The sequence below is a fragment of the Poecilia reticulata genome, chromosome 15 (assembly GCF_904066995.2).
Source record: "Poecilia reticulata chromosome 15, P_reticulata-male-v2, whole genome shotgun sequence".
NCBI classification, from domain to species: domain Eukaryota; kingdom Metazoa; phylum Chordata; class Actinopteri; order Cyprinodontiformes; family Poeciliidae; genus Poecilia; species Poecilia reticulata.
In genome coordinates, this window is record NC_088844.1 from 12,146,773 (window position 1) to 12,167,383 (window position 20,611).

At 41.9% G+C, this 20,611-nt stretch overlaps 1 protein-coding gene across 2 annotated transcripts; it reads left to right on the plus strand.

The window, feature by feature from the left end:
- Positions 1-1,138: 1,138 nt before the first annotated feature.
- On the plus strand, positions 1,139-20,217 carry phyhiplb (phytanoyl-CoA 2-hydroxylase interacting protein-like b). 2 transcript variants are annotated; one of them, XM_008429254.2, is made up of 5 exons: positions 1,139-1,250; positions 12,828-13,015; positions 14,650-14,824; positions 16,825-16,942; positions 19,408-20,217. In XM_008429254.2, the coding sequence occupies exons 1-5, from the start codon at positions 1,217-1,219 to the stop codon at positions 19,943-19,945; spliced, it is 1,053 nt and encodes a 350-aa protein (XP_008427476.2). In that variant the 5' UTR covers positions 1,139-1,216; the 3' UTR covers positions 19,946-20,217. The 2 variants fall into 2 exon arrangements, with proteins under 2 accessions (XP_008427476.2, XP_008427475.2); XM_008429253.3 differs by lacking the exon at positions 1,139-1,250 and adding an exon at positions 4,006-4,654.
- Positions 20,218-20,611: the final 394 nt, after the last annotated feature.

The following is a 20,611-nucleotide window of genomic DNA, read 5'->3' on the forward strand; positions in this document are numbered from 1 at the left end:
GAATTGGTACAAGGCTTTAGTTTTCCTCTGTTATGTTACTTAAGATGACGATGCCGTCTTAACGAGCCCCATCAACTGAGATGAAGTGCCTGACCTCCTAAAAACCCGTCCCCATGCATTTCATCGTGCTGCAGCTCCCTCGTTGAGGGCACAGCTGCAGAATGCGTTGTCTGTGGAGTAGATCATCGCCTTGTGTGACACAGGGAGAAGCCATAACAAATAGAAAGTGACGCTGCATCACTGTGGTGTTCCTCTGTAGTGCATAGAAGCAAAATCACTTTAGGGAATGTGTAGACAACACTGACTCTAGCATGATCAGTATTTTTTTTTTTTTTTTTTTTTTGCGTGGTGAAACGATGACCCAAGGTCAAGGCGCCTGAAGCCCGTTTAACCGCAAAATGTGGGGCAGTTGACCTTTAATGTCTTAAGAAGTCTCTCTTCCTGTGGATAACCTGAGTAGACGCCCAACTGAGACCATTACAGTGGCTTCCATAAAGTATGCACAAACCATTTTCTCATATTACAATTGTCAATGTAATTTGTTAGGATTTCAGTTCACAACCAAATTGTAAGCAATCAAAACCACAACGCAGCTGAAGGATTAAGCAAAGCGTAGTAAATAAAAGTCAATTAAGTTGACCCCAGGCCTGCTTATATCTGATGAGGGACAACTTCTCCATCTCTTTCAACAATCAAAGCATTGAACAGCACGGTTTAAATTGACGTACAAACTACAGACGACGTTCTAGTCCACCACCTGGATTGCAGAACAATCGTCTGACCGTGACAGTGGCAGCCGGTCGATAGGGGGCGCTGAGGTGCCACCCTCCCTTACGTAAAAGGGTAGGACTGCTTATAAAGGCGACCTATAAAGATTTTTTAAATATTGCATTAGCGAGTTTTCTTTTATAGTGTGTGCCTAAAAATTACAACCTTTCCACGAACTGACTTTCCTTTAATTAGCTTTCCTCGACAGACTCATGTCCATTATTTTCTGGAGCGAAGCTGATGGCGCCCGAGAAGAAGTGAAGCTAAGTAGCCAATCGTGTGTTGTTGCTATGGAAGAATAATAAACATTTGACCAATCAGCATCACTGAATTCAATGTCTTTATGCCGCTTAACAGGAAAGTTTTGCGTCTCCATGGTGATAAAGTTGATAGCGGTGACAACGGCAGTTAAATTCTCCACTTTGAATGACAGAGCAGCACTTCCCAGATGGCTGGTAACACTCTCTCTATGGCCCTGGATGGTAAGCTACTGTTTCTGTTCCTCTGCGCGTTTTGTTAGTTTTAGCTACTGTACTGTACTGTACTGTACTGTACTGTACTGTACTGTACTGTACTGTTGTTTGCTTTTTCTGTTTCAGCTGCTGTTATTTATTCTATACTGATAATCAGTTATGAATGTTGCTGTGGTTTATCTGATGAACCACAGCAATGCTAACTAAAGCGCTTTGCTCTGGTTATCAAAATGCTAACGCTGCTCTGGATAAATGTTGCTAAGATTTCTTAAAGAATAAAAAGAAGTTATAATAAGTTATAATTTGCGTTTCTCCTGAGACCGAAGAAAAAAAGTGTCTTCCAATTTCAGTTTTTTGTGTGATTTCCTACTTATTTAGGCCAAAATGAACACCTTAGCATTTTATATATATATATATATATATATATATATATATATATATATATATATATATATATATATATATATATATATATATATATATATATATTTTTTAATTACTATTTTACAGCATGTCCATTGTAGTGGACGTCAGGACATTCAGTCTAAATTATGACAGAATTAAAAAAATGGAAAAATGTACAGATTATTGTTTAATGAATCACATTAACCCAACAAGAGGTCAAATTCGAAAAACACATTTAATAATCAGAAGTTATCCATTTCTGGTTGCAGTCTATTGCTTGTTACTTGAAATAAAAACCAAAAATGGCTGCAAACTGCAGGGGTGTTGCTAAACACTATTGCCCAAAAAATGAAGACTTTATTTATTTTTACTTAATTAATTGTTTATTTTTTTATTTATTTCGAACATGATAGAAGTATAAAATTACACACATGAACAAGGACTTTCCTCAGAATATCAGCACACGTGGCCTATCTTGGCTTTCCCAGAGTCAAAATCTTCTGGACTAAAAAATCAAAAGTGCTAGTTATGAGCAGGAAAATGATGGGGAATAAGTTGTGAAAACTTCTCAAAGGGTCTTCCAGCAACTTTATGATGAACCAAAGGATACCAAAGCCACACCAATTACCAGAAGATTTGCCACTGTGAACAGAAGGGAGCATCTTAGCTGACTGTCACAAAGTGGTTTGACGATAAACCTGTGGTGATGGCCTCCACCATTTATGGGAAAGATCTAAACGATAGTTGCAGTTGATGGTCAAACAAAGAAAAAAACTTGTGTCCATGATCTTTAGGACCAAATGACGGTCATAGAGATCCAACATTTGGATCTTCATGACCAAATGTTGAGCTTTCATCGAATGTTGACCAGAACCAAGAAATGGACATTCCCATCACAGATGCCTGGCCCTAGACAAACATACAAATTAATCCTGGCCCATACAGCACAGTGACTTTCCTGCTCTCTCTCTGGCTCTGATGGTGTGTTCACACCAAACGTGTTTTGAACGTCAGGCCCATCTGGTTTACATTCAAAGTCTATGTGGAGGCGCATTGAGGGCCATGGAGGAGCGTTCAGAGCGCCTAGCGTGGCACGATTTGAACCGTTTGGACCATTTTTATGACGTTCCACATAGACTGTGAATGCAAACCAGACACGCCTGATACTCAAAACCCTTTTAGTATGAATGCACCAAAAGTGCACATGTGTCAAATTTGAAGTGTCAAGTGTGTTTTTGACATTGGTGAGAATGCACCATGAGTCTGTCTCTTCATCAGATTGTCCTGGATCTGATGAAGTTCCCTACCAGAGGCTGATATTTATTATCCTCATCTTCATCTGACAACTCCAGATCTGAATCTCCCTCTACTATCTTGTGGAGAATCCAGTTTCACGTCTTTCTCCTACAACAATGTGGAGTCATTAAATACACTAAAATAGTCCTGACGTCCATTATAATTGACATTCAGAAAAGGTCTGTTATTTCTAAACAGAAATTATTAAATTGTTTTTGACTGGTCAAAATATTATTATTGGTATTTGATTAACAAGAATATAAATAATTATCATGACAAAAATAACAAAAGAAAAAAATATTTGACTCGTCTACCCTCTTTCCATAAAATGTGGTTTCTGGCAGGTCGGCCATTTTGACTTAGGAAAAAAAGGGACTTCCCAGTATGCAAACCTATCACATGACACATCCCTGGAAAGCCCAGTATGTCCTCTAAAGAGTACTGTAGGGCTAGAAAGGCTAACTCAAAGTATGAACAAAAAAATAAGCTTCAACAAAATGTCCATCATAATGGACATAAGTCTATGGGCCGGGTCTCAGGAGGATAATGTTAATGTTTGGTTGGTATAGTAATGTTTGCTCGTTCTAATTGTTAGAAATTTAAACTTCAACACTGGTTTGGATTGGTTTGGTATTTTTCACAGTTGTGAGTCTGATTCAGAGTTAGCTGTTGGCATTTATTTAAATACTGTATATTTTGCAAGTTAGTAATCAGACCTAATCTAACCTTTCTTGTTATTTTTGCTGTATGAAAAAAATATTATTGTTCAATAGTAGGGAGATCTATGGGCACATCAGCCCCACCAAAATATATTTCTCACCAGCCTTCACTGCTGACCCATAGAATGGTACATTAAGCTTGGTCATCCATTACCATTATTTAATAGTAAATTAAAGTCCCCCAGCTCATTATGGTACGGCCCACTTGCACCTGCGCTCCGAAACCAGAGAGGGTTACACCTTACCAAATAAGGACATGTGGTAAAGCTGTGCTGGGATGACGTTGAACGTGAAAATGGGAAAAAAAAAAAAAAAAAAAAAAAGAACGGGTCCATGTGAGCGCGGTTCAGATGCAGACCGAAAACAGAGGGGGGAACACCGGCCTAATCTGGTTACATAAGAAGCCACTGAGTCTGCAGACTCCCTCTGCGGTAATCCTCTGAACTATTCATGTTCAATTGTCCCGAGGCGACACACTTAACTCACAGGGCGCAGTCACTTTGCGCACACTTGTGGCTCCGTGCGGCTCTTTGCAGGCGCGCAGTCTCTGTGCTGTGACAAAAAAAAAAAAAACAGTGCTGGAAGCGGGTAGCGATCGGTGGGTACAGTCGGCGTATTAACGAGTTCTCTGCTGCAGAGGCTGCCGTTGCCTCTTTTTGCAGCTGGCGGCTCATTGCGCTGTTGGGGCCGTGACGATTCCGCTGACGCGCCACTAGCCGCACCACCCAGGAGACAGAAGAGGAGAGCGACGGAGCGGGGCTGGACACCGGACTCTTTCTTCTCCTCCTTCCTCTTCTAACGCGGACGAACGGCTTTTTTGTCCACCTGCAAGTCGATATTTACGCAGCAATCAGAGCGGCAGCATCACCCCCGACTCCCCAGCAGCGATGGAGGTTCCAGGCTTGGCGCACAATATCACCAGCCCGTTAAGTCCCTGCGAGGGGATGATCAAGGACCTGAGTCTGGATTCCATACAGTTATGCGAAAGAGACGGTGAGTCTGTGTTACTGTAGTTCTTAAGTGGAAGAGGGGGAGGAAGGGGGCAAATATAAACGCTGCTCTTAGTTGGAACAGCGTGCAGAACCCGTATAGTTTGCGTGAGGGATGAGGGCCGGTGACTCCGCAGGTTGCTTAGGCAGATATATTGTGCGCTTTATATCCGTGGAGAGAACATAGCTGAATACATTTACATTAATAATGGAGAAGAAGTCCTTTGTTGGAAATAACTGTCTGCCCCTGCAGACTGAGCGTGCACATGTTGGCAACTGATAAGCGCCTTTTCATTTCAGCACCACAGGCGTGGACAGAGAAAGGCACCAACCCCGCCTATGGCTTATCATTACTTCTGTTCATTTTCTCTTTGAGAAAACCCTGCATCCCTTCCCACCACCCCGCCCCCCCCCAGCCTCGTCCCCAGTTCGTTTGCAGTAACTTCTCTGCATTTTATAACTCAACATTTCACGGCATCTCATTAAACCACGTTTGTGGTCTGCGACTGACTTCTCATCAAAGTTATAGAATTAGGAGGGAGGAAAAGCAAAACAAAGCACACAAATGTCGTTTTAAATATAGCATGCTGCATATATGAGAGTTAAAATTGAATTTGTTCATATTCCTCATGTGAAACAGTTGATGCTGGTAGGAGGGGGGGGGGTGGAGTGAAGGAGGTGGAGGGGGGGGGGGGAAAGAGAAAAAGCAAGTCATCATGAGAAGAGAATGAAAAGCTAAAACATGGCTGCACCCACAAGAGCGTGCACAGGCGGTGCAGCCCTGCACACCCGTCAGTGCAATTACACAGCACTGATTCCACATCTGAGGCTTGGTCGCAGAGATGCCAGTTCACATAGATTAATTATAGATTAATCTATGTTGCACCAATGAAATCTGTTCACACATATATATACCACTTTATCTCCATTAATGCTCCCCCAGCATCTGATCACAATGAAGCAATAGTGGGCACGTTTTCTCCTTTACCACATCTACTGCACATGCAATACAACACGGTGCATCCGTATCCCCTTGGCGCTTTGTTGCTTTCTCTCTGGCGCTTTCATTTCAGTAGATTTCCAGGCATGGTTTTAGGGTGAGTCTCGTATTTGCAGCACAGTTACTCGTGGAAGTAGTAGCTAAGTCTTTGTCCTTGAGACGCCCACATACTCTCTGTTGCTGTGTTGCTCCGTCAACAATGTCCACTCTCTTTCTAAACACAAGATGGGTTGTTGTGATTTAAAATATTCATGCGACGTGTCACTTGGAACAACGGCAGTGTTGTAATAACCATTTGCATGTCTTTATGTTTTAATGCTAAAAAAAAAAGTACCAAATCTTTATGCAGCTATTGTCATCATTTACATCAGTCTAAAAATCTGCACAAAAAGCAACTATTTATTTTTTGTTCATGTTTAGTTTTATGAGGCACATACTGTATGTCCTGTAGAACCAGCATGAAGTGACCTTTACTGCCACTGACCAACCATCAGTTCCTGACCTTAAATTCAAACTCACCTTGGTTTTGTTTATGCAGCGGGGCAATGATTCACACTGAGCCCTTTAGATGTCCACTTCTGAAGGACTCAATTAAAAATAAAATTGAGATTTTGTACTAAGTGTGAACTAAATTCATTGAGATTCTGTTGGATGACCTTAAACATGCTGTGGCTGAATGAAGATAATTTTCCAAAGACTAGGTCACAGTTCCCTCACAGCAATGGAAAAGACAGTAATCATAAATGCTTGATGGCAGATAACCAGTTATTAGGTCTGGGGGTTTGGATCGCTTTTACTGGCAATGAGTGAAAACATCATGTTGTATTTTTTGCCTAATTTTGAAATTAGGCGAAGAACCGAACCGTCTCAGTGTGACAAAACGAGCAAAAACAAAAAGAAGTCAGTACCGTGGCACAGACTTTGTTGAACATAAACACACAAACTTAAAGCCGCTCCCTCTGTCTCATGCTTTCATTTCAGCTGGCACTCTGTGCATGAAATTCCTCCCAGAAAAGGCATTGCACTCCTCACCGTCTCTCTCGCGTTCACTTTCACCCTTCTTGGAAACCCGGCGTCATCACATCGGGTCGATGCCGGCCGCATCGGTTTCTGTTTTTACTTTCTAAATTTATCTGAATCCCCATTAATATTTAATCGCCCGCGTGAGAGGCTCGAATGCCCAGGCTGAGCCAGCGAAGGAACGCATGGAGTGCCCTCACACACACACACACACACACGGAGGTCTGTTAGAGCTTTTCAATGCACAGTGGGAAACAAGTTGTTTCTGTGTTCCCCATGTCAGAGATGGGGTTAATGGTTCACTGTACTCATGTGGCTATGACATGTGTATCTTCAGCACTCGGAGGGGGTGGGGGATGTTTTACTGAGGGCAAAACTGTAGAATCAGCTTAAGTGAATAAGTTAGACTTGTATCGAGTTGTGCTCGTGGTTTTTGGTGCCGTGTCCTTCACCAGTCTGTGACTGCAACTCTTCAGGGTGTGAAACGTCCCAGCTTCTTCTGTGGTGAAGAATCCTTCCTCTTTATATGTACACAGTATATTTTCATAATGACTTTTCAGTGGTCTTTATTTGGTTCATTGAGCCAGCTGCCAGTTTTATGGCTTTTGGTTCATAAAACTTGCCTTTTCCACACAGACCGATGAGATGAGGCTCTTTTGATGATTCTGCCAGAGACCAGCAGGCCTGTCTTCTGACATAAATCCATGACTGTGCTGGCAAGACCTAGAAATGCAATGCTGCCACGACTATTTGTTGAATTGTAATGTTCAATTGTAATGCAAAATACCAAAATGTTATCGTACTCATGGGTATTTACAGACGTTTAGGCCTATAACTGTAAAAAAAAAAAAAAAAAAAATTGGATACTTGAATTTAAGTTGCAAATGAGAGATAATGAGTCATTTTGGTTTTGGACAAGTAAGAAAAAGCATGTTTTGTTCTCCAGCTTAAGTTGATTTGGTGGGAAAAATAAAAAAAATAAAAAGTTACTTATTTTTATTGAGCATGGCTAAAGGTGGAATAAATAACTTAACCCCAATGCAGCACACTGTTTATCACACTCTGAAAGATGTTTTTGCCATTGGCAGCTTCTCAGGCTCACAGCATGGTTCCTATCACAGCCTAGCCTGTGCTACAGCTAAAAGAAAGCTGTGATCTGTTTTTTTTTTTTCCTCCAAAGGGCTCTGAGTATCTATGCTGACTAATATCGCCTTCTTCGTGTTTACAGCTCAATTTTAGACTCACGACTTGCTCTTCAGATGGCTTGTCTAAGTGCGCACTTGTGCTGTCAAACTACCATCTAGCTTTTTATTTCTCTCAAACTTGCTACTATCAGAGCTCTCAAATGGAGCTTTAGTGGACAACGGCAACCACACAGAGATCACATCAAAGCTGTTCAGACAGACTCAATTGAAGCAGTGAAGCCGGCTGAAATGCAACACTCGATATCTCCAGGTGTGACTAGACGGAGCTGCATATGCATCTTAACAAGACATTCATTTTATCTTCTTGATGTTTTATCTTCTTACATCTCTTGAGTGTGAACTACCTGTCCTGCAAACGCAGTTGCAGGCAACAAGATTGTTTGTTTTGAGTTTAAATAATTTTGTCCGACCAGTTTCCTGCAGAGCAGCCGTCTCTGCATCCCGACACGCGGTGCTCTGCTGAAGCATGCAGAGGTCTCCTGGGTTTGTTGCAATCTCCTCTGGGAGCTGCATAATTAATATGTGCTTCTTAACTCTTAAATAATGACTCCTAATAAACTGCCTCGTTTTTTGCTTAATCATGATGCGCCAAGAGCCCAGCCTCCTCCTTCCGTGCAGCAGAGCGTTACAGTCCGTCAGAGGACGAGGCAAAAACAACAGAAGCGCATCATAATATGTCTTTGTGGTAACATTACACGGCGGCCAAATTAAGCGTTAAGCGAATCCAAGAGGAAGGAGGCGAGGGCGTAATGCTGGCAGATTAATTTAAGTCTGGATGAGGGTGAAGGCCTCCTGCGAGAGACTGAAGAGTTTACTCGTTCTCACAGTCTGACCTTCATCCAGCTTGACTCTCACCCCTCCATTTTTCATCCTGCGCTCTCCGAGTCCCCGAAGGTTTAAGGCTGACTTCAGTTTCCCACAGAAAGGGCCTGGCTTATCTTGTTTACATTTTGTGGTTTTGGTCCTACAGTGCCGCACAAACAGTTTTCATACCGCTTGAGCACCCCCCCCCTAAAAAAAATTCCCATTACCTCCTCAAATTTTAGTGCCTTTTATTGGGATTATGTGCTATAGGAAAAGACAAAGTAGACCGTTTAACAAGTGGTGTGTGAGGTGGGAAACTCAAATGCAAGCAAGAGGAAGGAAGGCAGATTGATGAGATTTGTTTAGCAGAAAACAAACCGATGAACAGACGCAACAGAAAGGAGGAAGATGGGACGGGGGGAAGGATTTGCCAGTCTGTGCATTAAAATCCGCTCTTCACCGCCGTCACTGATCTGCCCGTCTGCCGATCCCAGTTTATAGCAGCTAATCAAAGACTCAATATTCTGGACTTTTGCAGAGTGGCAGGAGTGAAGGAGGACTGAGAGAGCACTGCTGACTGTAAGACGTCTAGCTACTCGGTAAAGCTTTGTGTGTGTAACTGAGTAAATAACGAGAGTTCATATTATTTCTTATCAAAGGCGGTCTGTTTGGCTCTCTGTGTGAACGACCCTCAGCTCCTCAATCCTCACCCAAGTTGAGAAATGCATTAGGTCCCGTCATAACTCATAACAATCACATCCCAAGGGGTGGGGTGGAGGTTTCTTGCCGCTCTGGGTGGTTGCCCATGTCGCCCCTTGTCAGAAACCTCCAACGCTTGTTATACAACTACAAATAACTAAATGAAGTTGTATTTTGCTCATTCAAGAACGTTGCCTGTTTACAAATGTGGATGAAAAGTAATGCTAGGTTTTTGCTGATTTGCCTGTGATGTCTGCAAATGTTTGATATCCCACTTATTCAAGAAGATTTGCGTGAAAGTACTGACTAATGTTTTTTAAAGGCAGTATTAGGGCGCATTAGTGTAGGCTAAGTGTCTTGGTATGAATTCGGTGAGCAGTGGAGTAAACAGGAGATGAGTCAGCATCCTGGAGTCACCTGAAGGCAGGGGGGTAAAACTCTTCACAGGATTTAGCTTTGAAGGAAAATATTGTTGTTGACGACACATGGAAAGGGAAGACTTTTTAGGGTTTTTAAATCCAGCAAGCAGGACCAGAAGAAACAAAGTCTTTCCCAAGTGAGATGGGTTATACAACAATAACAACTATAAAGGGAAACCAGAGAAAAAGTCCTTGAATGCATTTGCAGCTATACTGTATTTCATTTTTTTTCCCATAAGGCAGATGTCAGAGAATGACAACAAAGGGTCTGTTTTTTTTTCCCCCGACTTTGGTAAAGGTCAGCACCATCCATCCAGTTTCTGATGGGACGTTACGGCGCTTGCATCACTGTCTGGTCTGCACTGACTTGATGAAAGACTTCCTCTCTGAGCTGTGGCCCGTCATGTCTTGCGCTGACCCCCTCAGTCTGAGCCAAATGAATCAACAGTGGGGTCTTGTTTTAATGAGATGGGCACATTAAATGCAGACCACCGGCAGAACATGACAGGATGTTTCCTCCAATCAACACGGAGAGGCCTGGGCGTGTCATGTCGACTCTGAGAAGTCAGGCCAAGTGCACTCAGAAGGAGGGCTGCTTATCATTTCAGCCTCAACACATAACATAACTCATTCAATGTTGAATTTACCTTGACTGACTACTACATCTGGATAGCGACCCAGTAGCGCCGCTGAATAGCCAATCATGTGTGGTTGCTAGGGGAAAATAATAAACATTTGGCCAATCAGCATCTCTGAATTTAATGTCTTTGGCTCCCTGAAATTCTGCCCCGTCTGGACGATGCTGGAAAGTTTTGGGTCAATATGGGGATAAATTTGATAACAATGGTAGTTGAAAGGAAGTTTAGATCAAATTCTCCACCTTCATTGACAGTGACAGTTTACAGATTGTGGGTAAACTACAGCTTATGTTCCTCAGCATGTGTCATTTTTTTTTTTTTTTTTTTTTTTAATCAACCACCATCATTTGGTCTTTGCTGATTAACTATCAATGTTGCTCTGGTTAGCATAATGCTAATGCTGCTCGAGGATGTTGCTAAGATTTCTGTTTGTTTTTTTAAGTGTTAATAATTGTTGCATTTTTGAGTTTCTGCTGTTGTTACAACGCAAATGTTTGGTTGGTATCATGATGTTTGCTGGGTCAGATGGTCATTCTGATGTGGAGTACAGAGAGGAGCTCAAAACTATTGGCATATCTACAAACCAAGATTTATTTTTTCTTTTCACCAGTTGCCACTGGAGCTTTGTCAGTGTAGTATTTGTGAATAACTTTAAATGGATTTAGATATATATATATATGTTAACTGGGCTATCCTAACTTCTCAATACATTTTGATGTAAACCCTTGAAATGATTCTGTGTAGCCTGTGATCACAGTTCAGATGTGGCCTGCTGGGACAAGTACTTGTCACACTTTATTAAACTCATGCAAGGCCTTTCAAAACAGATGCAAATTAATGTGAAATTTTAGGCACAACGTTTTGTCTTGTATTATGTATTTTATTAGCTTTCATTTTAATTTTATAGTAAACATTAAGGCAACACATATCAGGTGATGTTTTCTTTAAACATTCATTCTGGTAACTTGCCAGCAAGCGTTTCCAAAGGAACGTCTACTTCCACATGAGGCTAATTAGCTGCAGCGGATTTCATTGAGTCCATGCCACACTTATTAGTTTAATTTGCAAAATAGCTTTGAAGTCCGTATATAGTTTTCCTTTTATTTCATTATGCACTACTTTGTGTTGGTAGGTTAAATGAAAAAACAGTTAAAAATAGATCAAAGGTAATTTTACAAGGTCCAATGGTTCATTTTGGGATGCTGTTGACATGTTTTAAGGTAAATAATTTTTTGAAAACACTCTGTTGGGAGGAAGAGGGAAAATAAGTAAGGACTTTAATTTGGAAAAGGCAGTGACTGCAGGTTTTCTTCTGCTTTCTGTGCTCATGCAACACAGTGAGTGGTAAAAGCTACCCTTTGCTCGTCTAATTTTAAGAAAATCAATCCACAAAAGCTGCACTGTTTGACAATTACTTGGAGGTGAGGCGTTAGAGTGCACAAACCCAATTACCAGCCCACTCTTTTATCTCTGCCTCTCCCGGCGAACGAGCGGAGATGGATTTTCCATGCTCCGCTACTCCAGCTATTGTTAACCCTCTATAGGGCCCGGTCATATTGAACATTACCCCCCCCCCCCCCCCCCCAAACATGGCATTCTTGAATTTTTACCCGCTGTTGTGTGCAGACCCCAGAGCAATACACAACAAATGCATTGTTGCCATGCCAAGTGGGCGTCTCAAAGTTCGTACTCCGTCTTACTTGACAAAGCTCTTATTCAGCTGGGTTTTGTTTTTCCATCAGCCTCTGGGTGAACTTTGAGTTGTAAAGCCGTTGGCAGCCGTGCAGCAGAGAAAATGTGAGATTTGCTGCAGCACACATTGGGTTTTTGGTAGAGGCCAAATGGGTTAGTGACACTGTGGCAATAACGTGACCCCCGATTACTGCTCGAACGCACTTGCTTCTGCAGAAGATTCATAACACCGATGAGGCCGCTTAGGAGAGGAGGGAGTTGAGTATCGGATTTGTAACGCTGCTGAGGCTCTGTAAAGCAGATATGTGCACAAGCGTGCAGAGAGCGGTGTTTCCATGGCAGCGTATACAGTACGCAGCTCTGTCCCGCTGTGCATTTTGATGGCTATACTGTAAATGCTGTGTGCTGAATAGCTACTCCAGTTTTTTATTTTTTATCGGTAAGCTTTAGCCATTCCACTGTGCAGGCTGACTATAAATGCGTGGAGTCAGGGTTTTCTTGTTTTGAACTGTGTGCATAAAATGGCGATTTATGATCTTCTCTGGGTCGTTGTAAGCAAATATTCAAGCAGCGAGTGTAATTATTCAAAGAATTTTTAGTCATTTGATCCCATTTTGCTATTCTATTATGCCGTTCCATGGTGACAGTCTTTTTTTTTTTCTCTCTCTCTCTTCTTCTTTGTTTTTTCTCAATTACACAGATAGCAAATCCCAGGATGGCAGCATGGAAGAACTCCCTGTTCCTCAGAACATCAAAATCAGCAACATCACTTGCGACTCCTTTAAGATCTGCTGGGATATGGAGGCGCGCAGCAAGGAACGCATCACACACTACTTCATTGACCTGAATAAGAAGGAGAACAAAAACTCAAACAAGTTCAAACACAAGGTAACAGAGGCGCCAGTCAGACACAACAATCTTTTAAAGGTGGGAGATGAATCACCAAGCAGGCTGTTATTATGGCCTTTTGAAAATAAACGATAGGCTCTTTACTGGGACATTTTCACAAAATAATTGAATTAAGAACGTGAATCGTCCTCTGAGATGGCTCTTATATTTTATTATTGGTAAAAAAAATGTTCCTATCAAATAATGAGTCATGACAATCAGTTTAAAAGAGCAGGTCCTACTCTCTGCAGCACAGCTCTACTTTTATTAGTTTCATGTCTCTTCTGTTTCAAGATGGATGCACATTATATCTAACATAACCATTTTGATGGTAAAAACAAACAATAGCCAGATTTGTGCTGCTCAGATTATTTTCATTTCATATATGATTTATGTGTTGAGAGAATCTTGTGGGAATTATGCATGTTTAAAAATATTTAAATAATTTTTTTAACATTTCAAATTCAGCTCTCTGGGATCAAAGGTTTTGCTTTGAACAATTATGAGTGACGTGTAACACATCAGTGGAGGTGTAGAAACCTGACTTTTGGGATCTTTCTGGTTCTTTTGGGACCAAGAACAGCAGTTTGGTTCCCTTTGCCTTGAATTGGCTATGAAACGTAATAACAAACATCACTAGACAGTAGTTATTCTTATTTATTTATTTATTTTACAAAAGAGCAGTAGTCTTTAGCACAAATATGCATGTTTCTATATGTTAAATAATATGAATTTTCCGTAGTCATGCACAGCCAGTAGTCAGAGCAACATGAACATGAAGCTGTGGAGACATGTTTATTTCCTGACATTTTAAAAATATTGGGAAATAAACATTTAAATCAGATTTTCCACACAGTTTGAGAAAGTGTGTAAATGTTTAGGGTTTTTATTCCATATCTGAATAAATATGGGAAAAGTGTGTGGGATCCATCCCGTTACAACCTTACACGTTTTTGCAAGAGTTGGTGAATGGAGAAATACTGACGTTTTGCATCAATTGTAGTAACAGGGTAAAAAAAATTGTATAGATGTTTTTGCTGCATCAACAAATTACTTTACTTTAGTACTTTTCTCTTTTAAATAAAGGTGGAGTTTACCTCAACTTGACCGCTCTTTGAGAGCTTAAAGATTCTTTTCAAGGTGGTTTTGACTTCAGGACCCTAACGCCAGATGCTCTGATTGTCTAACTCTGCGACACTAAAACAGATCCTGCTTTGTGTCTGTTTTAGTCATTCTTTAACATTTGTCTCATTAGCCTCCTTCTTTCTGTATTTTATTGAGTTGCTGCAGAGAACCTCTCCTCTTTCCGCCTTGTTGTAGCGGGATGACTCTGTTGCTAGGCAGGAGCTGTCGGTCCAATCACTGAGCTGCTAAGGCCAACTGATACCTGTGTGGTGGTGGTGGTGGAGGGGAGCGGGGTTGGGGGGCTTGTTGATGAAATTTGACAGAGCATTTTGGGTGTAGAAATAATCTGGTCAGACGTGAGTCGGCACATCTTTGAATGTAGCTGGGAAAAAATAAAAAGAGAGAGACGTACATGGTCAGTCTCCTTCTGAGTAATTAGGACATGTCAAGGTTGACCTTTTTTGCCCTTTTTCCTTGCCTGTCATCCTGTCTCCCTTCTCTGTACCCAGGACGTTCCCACCAAGCTCGTGGCCAAGGCGGTGCCCCTGCCCATGACGGTCCGGGGCCACTGGTTCCTGAGCCCCCGCACAGAGTACACTGTGGCCGTCCAGACTGCGTCCAAACAGACCGACGGGGACTACACCGTCTCCGAGTGGAGCGAGATCATCGAGTTCTGCACTGCCGGTGCGTAATCCACAACTCGCAGTCCACGTCGCGCATGTCCTCGATCGACCTCCGTCAGAGCTGCCTTTTCAGGCTTCCGAGGGGGGCAAACTGTACGAAATACACACAGAAATAAAGACGATGGCATTTTGGGAGGGAGAATATTAAAGGAAGTCTGCAATGATTTGAGGAGAAGATCAATAGAGGAGTGGAGGAGGATGAGAAAATAGAGGGATTAAAGGAAGAAGGGGAGCTGTGCTATATGTTTGGAATGCTAAAGTCACATAACATAACAACCAAGAGGCTTATAGTGGGGGAGGGGAAAGAGTAGATAGCAGGCTGAGGGGGTGAAGGGGGGCTTATCCACAGAGGCCTCCTGGTAGAGAACAGACATACAGCTTAGGCCCTTAGGTGCCCATTCCCCTGCCTGTCCTTAACTCTGACGCGTCGAGGCCAAGCAGTATATCATTAGCTCATTGAATTCAATCAATTTTCATTTTTATTGGGTTACTGCAGATGGAAAAGCAAACTGCTGTACAGCAAGGTAACATTCTTGAAAAGCCGAATAAATTTTGTTCAGCAATTAGGTGCTTGAACCTAATTTCATAGCTTGCATCAAAACATAACCAGCCATGAAAAATCGGCTGCACTCAAGAAATGAACCAGGATTGTTGACACACAAGAAGATTTGGGAAAGAAATTGGCTCTTTATCAACCCGTCACACAACATAATTTATTTCTGTTTTAGTTAAGCTAATGAAAAATAACAGAAAGAACAAAGTATGAGAGGGATAACAGTATTTTAGCACCAGCAAGAGGGTTTCTGAAGAGCCACCAGTGGGAGTGTGCCTTTCCCTGGGTCTTCAGATCCAAGTGAAGCTTGTTCCCATTTAGGGGTGGACAATATTAAAGTTTCCTCACAATATTTTGTGGCACCGTTGAGATAAAAACAAAAAGTGATAATAGCCATTATTTATTCCTACTTTATTAGGTGACTGTAGCTCTGACTGCATGACACGGCAACCATACCCCCCAACAAACACAAATACTGCCCTTGAAAAACCCACAAATATTACCAGTGAAGCAAATGCTGAGAAGGCTCAACACATTCACATGGCTTCCTCACTCCATTCCTACTGCCTACTTATATGGAGAGAGTCGCTCCAACGTCTGGAGAGAGCGCTCAGGCTAGAGCCGCTGCTGATCTGTGTCAAAAGGACTAGGTTGAGATGGTTTTTCCATCTGATTACCTCCTTTTGGAGGTTTTCCTCAGTGTGTCCTACTGAGACTAGACCACAACTTGCTCGAGGGTAAATATTAATTGTCAAGCAAAGAGGGATGTCTGGGTTTTAAATCCCAGCCCCCGTCAGCCGGTGACCTGATCTCTGATAAGTGGACGACACTAAATAGATGGTTGGTGCATCTCTTAGATTAGGTTGTGAAGGAGATTAAAAGGAGGAAAGTGAACTGAGGGGCATTGTAGTGTTCCTGCTCCTCCTCTACATTCTAGCTGGGCAGATAAACTCCTGGCAACATCAATAAACAAATGTTTTGTGTGCACAGGAAGGATCCGGGCAGCAATAAAAGTCAAGGTGTTCTCTGAAAAGCTCTTGGATATAACAAAAGAAAACAAAACAAAACTGCACATCTTGTTTCGTTTGTCTTTAAGCGCTCGTTTATTGGAGTACTAGCTATTTTTGGCCTGTACTCGCACTCATTAAGAAAAAGCCCCTCATGCGATTGGTGGGAGTAGAATTATATTACGAGACTTGATTAAATGTTTTTGCTCCAGTTGCTTCGTCGCAAAGGGGATATTTGGAGGGGAATCATTTAATTATTCTTCATGTTAAGTTTAAATTTCTTAATTGGTAGAGCGGAAGATATTTAGCTTTTTTTTATTTAAATACCTGAATATTTCAATATAGGTTTCTGACAGTTGATGATCTGTTTTCAATGTTTTGTGTGTGTGTGTGTGTGTGTGTGTGTGTGTTTTACCAATAAAATAATGAATCTGTTTCTAGATTACTCTACGGTTCATCTAAACCAGCTGCTGGAGAAGGCCGAAGTCATTGCCGGGCGGATGCTGCGGTTCTCTGTTTTCTACAGGAACCAGCATGAAGAGTATTTCAATCACGCCAGGTGGGCACAGCCATAACTACTTTCATCACCACTTATTTTTTATCACCACTTATTTACTCAGTCTGGGTAGATTTGTTATTAATGTCATGAAACACTTGATCAAACTTACCCCGAACGAAGGAGAACTGCTCTTTTACGCGTTTTAAATGAACGCGTAACGCTCTCTGCTTCCTGCGAGCATCTGTTTCACTGAGATATTTATTAAAGCAGTCGTGAGTTAACAAGGACGGGTTTTCTAACGCTTCGTTCTCGGCACGTTTAGATTTTATTTGCACGCTGCTGCCAAGACAATTCAGGGATGAAGACCGATCGCTACAGAAACCTTTTGCTCTACAAAACAACATGGTGGCCTCCTAACTCTTGCTTTAAAGCCTTTCTCTCCAGCTGTTTTAAGGGAAGAAATGAGAATCAGCTGGAGGGAGCCGCTGTGAGCATCCTAATTACTGCCATCAATCCAAATATGCCACATCAAAACGTCTGTAGCAAACAGCCAGCTCTTCCAGGAGACTTCTCTTCATACACACACACACACACAGTTTTAGATACAGGAAGGTTGTTTTTACTCCCTCATGTTTTTACTGAAAGTGAGCTGACAACACTCAGCTACACAGAGTAGGCGGACGGGGTTTTTGTCAGATTTTCTGTTTTTTCTTCTCTTCAAATGGACATTCTTCTCTTTCTCCTGTTTTCCTTCCATCGGATCGCCTGGAGGAATTGCTCCCAGTTATACAACGGTTTCTTTACTTAGGCTGCAGATTCTGAGCACTCTTTTGTCTGGTGCTGTACAACCTGACGTCATTCCTTTTTCTATTTTTTTTTTTTTCTCTTTGGTTTAGTTGCAGCTAAACCAGTTCGTGGAGAGCGTGTTTGGTGAACTACCCCATCATGTGGGGATTACCGGTACTGCCGTGTAGAATAATTGTATTATTCCAACAATGAAAACAGGATTTCTGGAGATATAGCTACAGGACTGGGGTTTATATTTTGACAATTTGAGGTCAGATTTATTTTAGTTTTAGTGCGCTTTTGTTTTTTTCTGGAGCTGTACATATTTTCAAAAGATAATTTTTTTTATTGGGGTGGCAATAGCTTACTTTTTTAAAAATCTAGATTTCTATAAATTTATGAAAGTACTTTCTTGCCTGTCTTTAAATAATTTATGTCTATGATATAAGATTAAAGAAAACCGATTTATTAAGTGGTTATTCAAACAAGTAAAACAAGAGACTGTGCTGTTGTCTCCTTGGTAACAGATGATAAGCATTTAAGATCCCTCTGCTAAATCCTTGCTGTCCTGTTTTTAATTGGAAAGAAACAAATGCATTACATAAAGCTGTACAGTGCCTTGAAAAAAACATTAATGCCTCTTGAACTTTTTCTTTTTCATCTTGTCAAAATTCAAAATTGTTTGTTGGGAATTTACATGACATGAATAGAACTGTGCAGAACTGCTCTTTCTTCTTTTAAAAAAAATATTACCTAGAAAATCTGGGAACTGAAGTGAGCTATGCATTTGTATTTAACCTCCTTTTCCTAAATCCAGATGAAGTAATTAGTCAATTATATCAAACTGCAAAATTCTGCTTCAGTGCACATGTAAATTATTCTGTGAAGGACTCAGATATTTGTTACCTCTAAATCACATGTGTCAAACTCAAGGCCCACGGGCCACATGTGGCCCGCCATGTCATTTCAACCAAAGGTTTTGAATGCGCTTCCTAACCAGAAGCTCCAAAGCGTTATTTAACAATATGAGGTGTTGTTTAATTTATTTTTAACATTGTATTTTTATACATTTATGCTAGGGCTGCCCAAGCCTAGTTTTCCAGAGCTACCATCTGCAACTTTAGATGCATTCTTTCTCTAACACACCTGGATCTCTAAGCCTTTATTCTATAAAAGCCTTTACTCTTTTACTCTTTTCTCTAAGCCTTTACTCTATAAGCCTTTTCAGAACTGAGTTGCTGCTGATGAGGGAGTCAACCTTTAGTCTGGGGTGTGTAGATGCAGGGATCCCTGCATCCCAACTTTTAGATGCAGGGATGCATCTAAAAGTTGCAGTCTGGAGGACTGGACCTGGGAACTCCTGATTTGTACCGTCAATGCGGCCCGTTGAGGGTGGCCAATATGCTGAAGTGGCCCTCGGTGAAATTGAGTTTGACACCCCTGATCTAAATAGACTGGAAACTGCTATTATTGTTCCACAGAGGGAACTCTCATAAACCCGGGTGTTCTCAGAGTTTTGACGGAGAAAAATGTTAAACAAACAGCATCATGAAGATCAAGGAGAGCACAAGTCCGTGCCACATTGTCTTGGTCCGTCGCACAAAATCCAAATTAAGTACATTAAAGTCTGTGGTTGTCATGGCAAGAAATAAAAAACGCGTTGCAGATTCCTTAGCAGATCGCTCCGAGGGAAAGCTGACATGAAAATAAAACCCAGATCTGTTCTTTCAAAACTCCAGGGAGGCGCAGGACAACCGGATGATGCCGTCGGTGAAAGACAACAGCGGCAGTCACGGCTCGCCCATCAGCGGCAAGCTGGAGGGAATCTTTTTCAGCTGCAACACAGAGTTCAACACCGGCAAGCCGCCGCAGGACTCCCCCTACGGCCGCCATCGCTTCGAGGTGCGGGCCGACGCGCTCTTCAACCCCGACACCAACCTGTACTTCGGAGACTTCTACTGCATGTACACGGCCTACCACTACGTCATCCTGGTCCTGGCGCCGCGGGGCTCCAGGGGCGACGACTTCTGCAAGCAGAGGCTGCCCGCCCTCGACATCGGCAACAACCGCTTCCTGACCTGCAAGCAGGACGAAGACGGCGGCCTGGTGTTCCACCACGCCCAAGACGTCATCTTGGAGGTGATCTACACGGAGCCCGTGGACCTGGCTCTGGGCACGGTGGCGGAGATCAGCGGGCACCAGCTCATGAGTCTGTCCACAGTAAACGCCAAGAAGGACCCCAGCTGCAAGACCTGCAACATCAGCGTGGGACGCTGAACGACAAAAAAAAAAAAAAAAGGGAGCCCCAAGTCCAGGAGGGGGAGGGAGGGACTTGATTTTTTTTTTCTTTCTTTTTGACTTGCATCATCCACACAAACGAAGGAAGGCCACAAGGACCGACGAAGCAGGCGAACACGTGCATGAAGCAGCAGATTTATAAGGCTGATTGCTCCCCATCCCTCCCGAAAACCGTCATTCCCAAAGATCAAAGAAAATTAAAAAAATAAACACCCTTGAATTATCATCCAATAAAGGTAAAAACACCATCATCACTTAGTTCATATTTGTGTACTGACCAAACCCTTTAACAGTACTAAAAGTCTGCTTCTTTTAAACTTTATGCTTTTTTTTATTAGTATTATATAATGATCCATGTTAAATTAACAATCTTAGCCTCTGTGTTACTGATGCACTGTTAACTAGCAATTGAGACTGAATTCGCGTTCCACATCTTATCATTTCAATTGATTAATTCAGATCTCTACTTACCTCCTACTAGTGGCACGGACTGGTACTACAGTTTTCTAGGGCTGCAACACTGATCAGTTTCATTTCATTTTTTTTATACCAAAGGAATTAAAACCTAGATGTTAAATCGCGGTGGAATCTGAACCGTACTAATGCAACAATCTCTCCGTGTGTATCCACAAGGTCTTTTGGTGA

Excerpts from the sequence above, each read along its gene's own strand:
- phyhiplb (XM_008429253.3), top strand. The coding sequence starts at position 4,549 with ATGGAGGTTCCAGGCTTGGCGCACAATATCACCAGCCCGTTAAGTCCC. Across the intron at positions 14,825-16,824 it reads CATCGAGTTCTGCACTGCCG|ATTACTCTACGGTTCATCTA; the intron begins GTGCGTAATCCA and ends ATCTGTTTCTAG. Across the intron at positions 16,943-19,407 it reads GAGTATTTCAATCACGCCAG|GGAGGCGCAGGACAACCGGA; the intron begins GTGGGCACAGCC and ends TCAAAACTCCAG.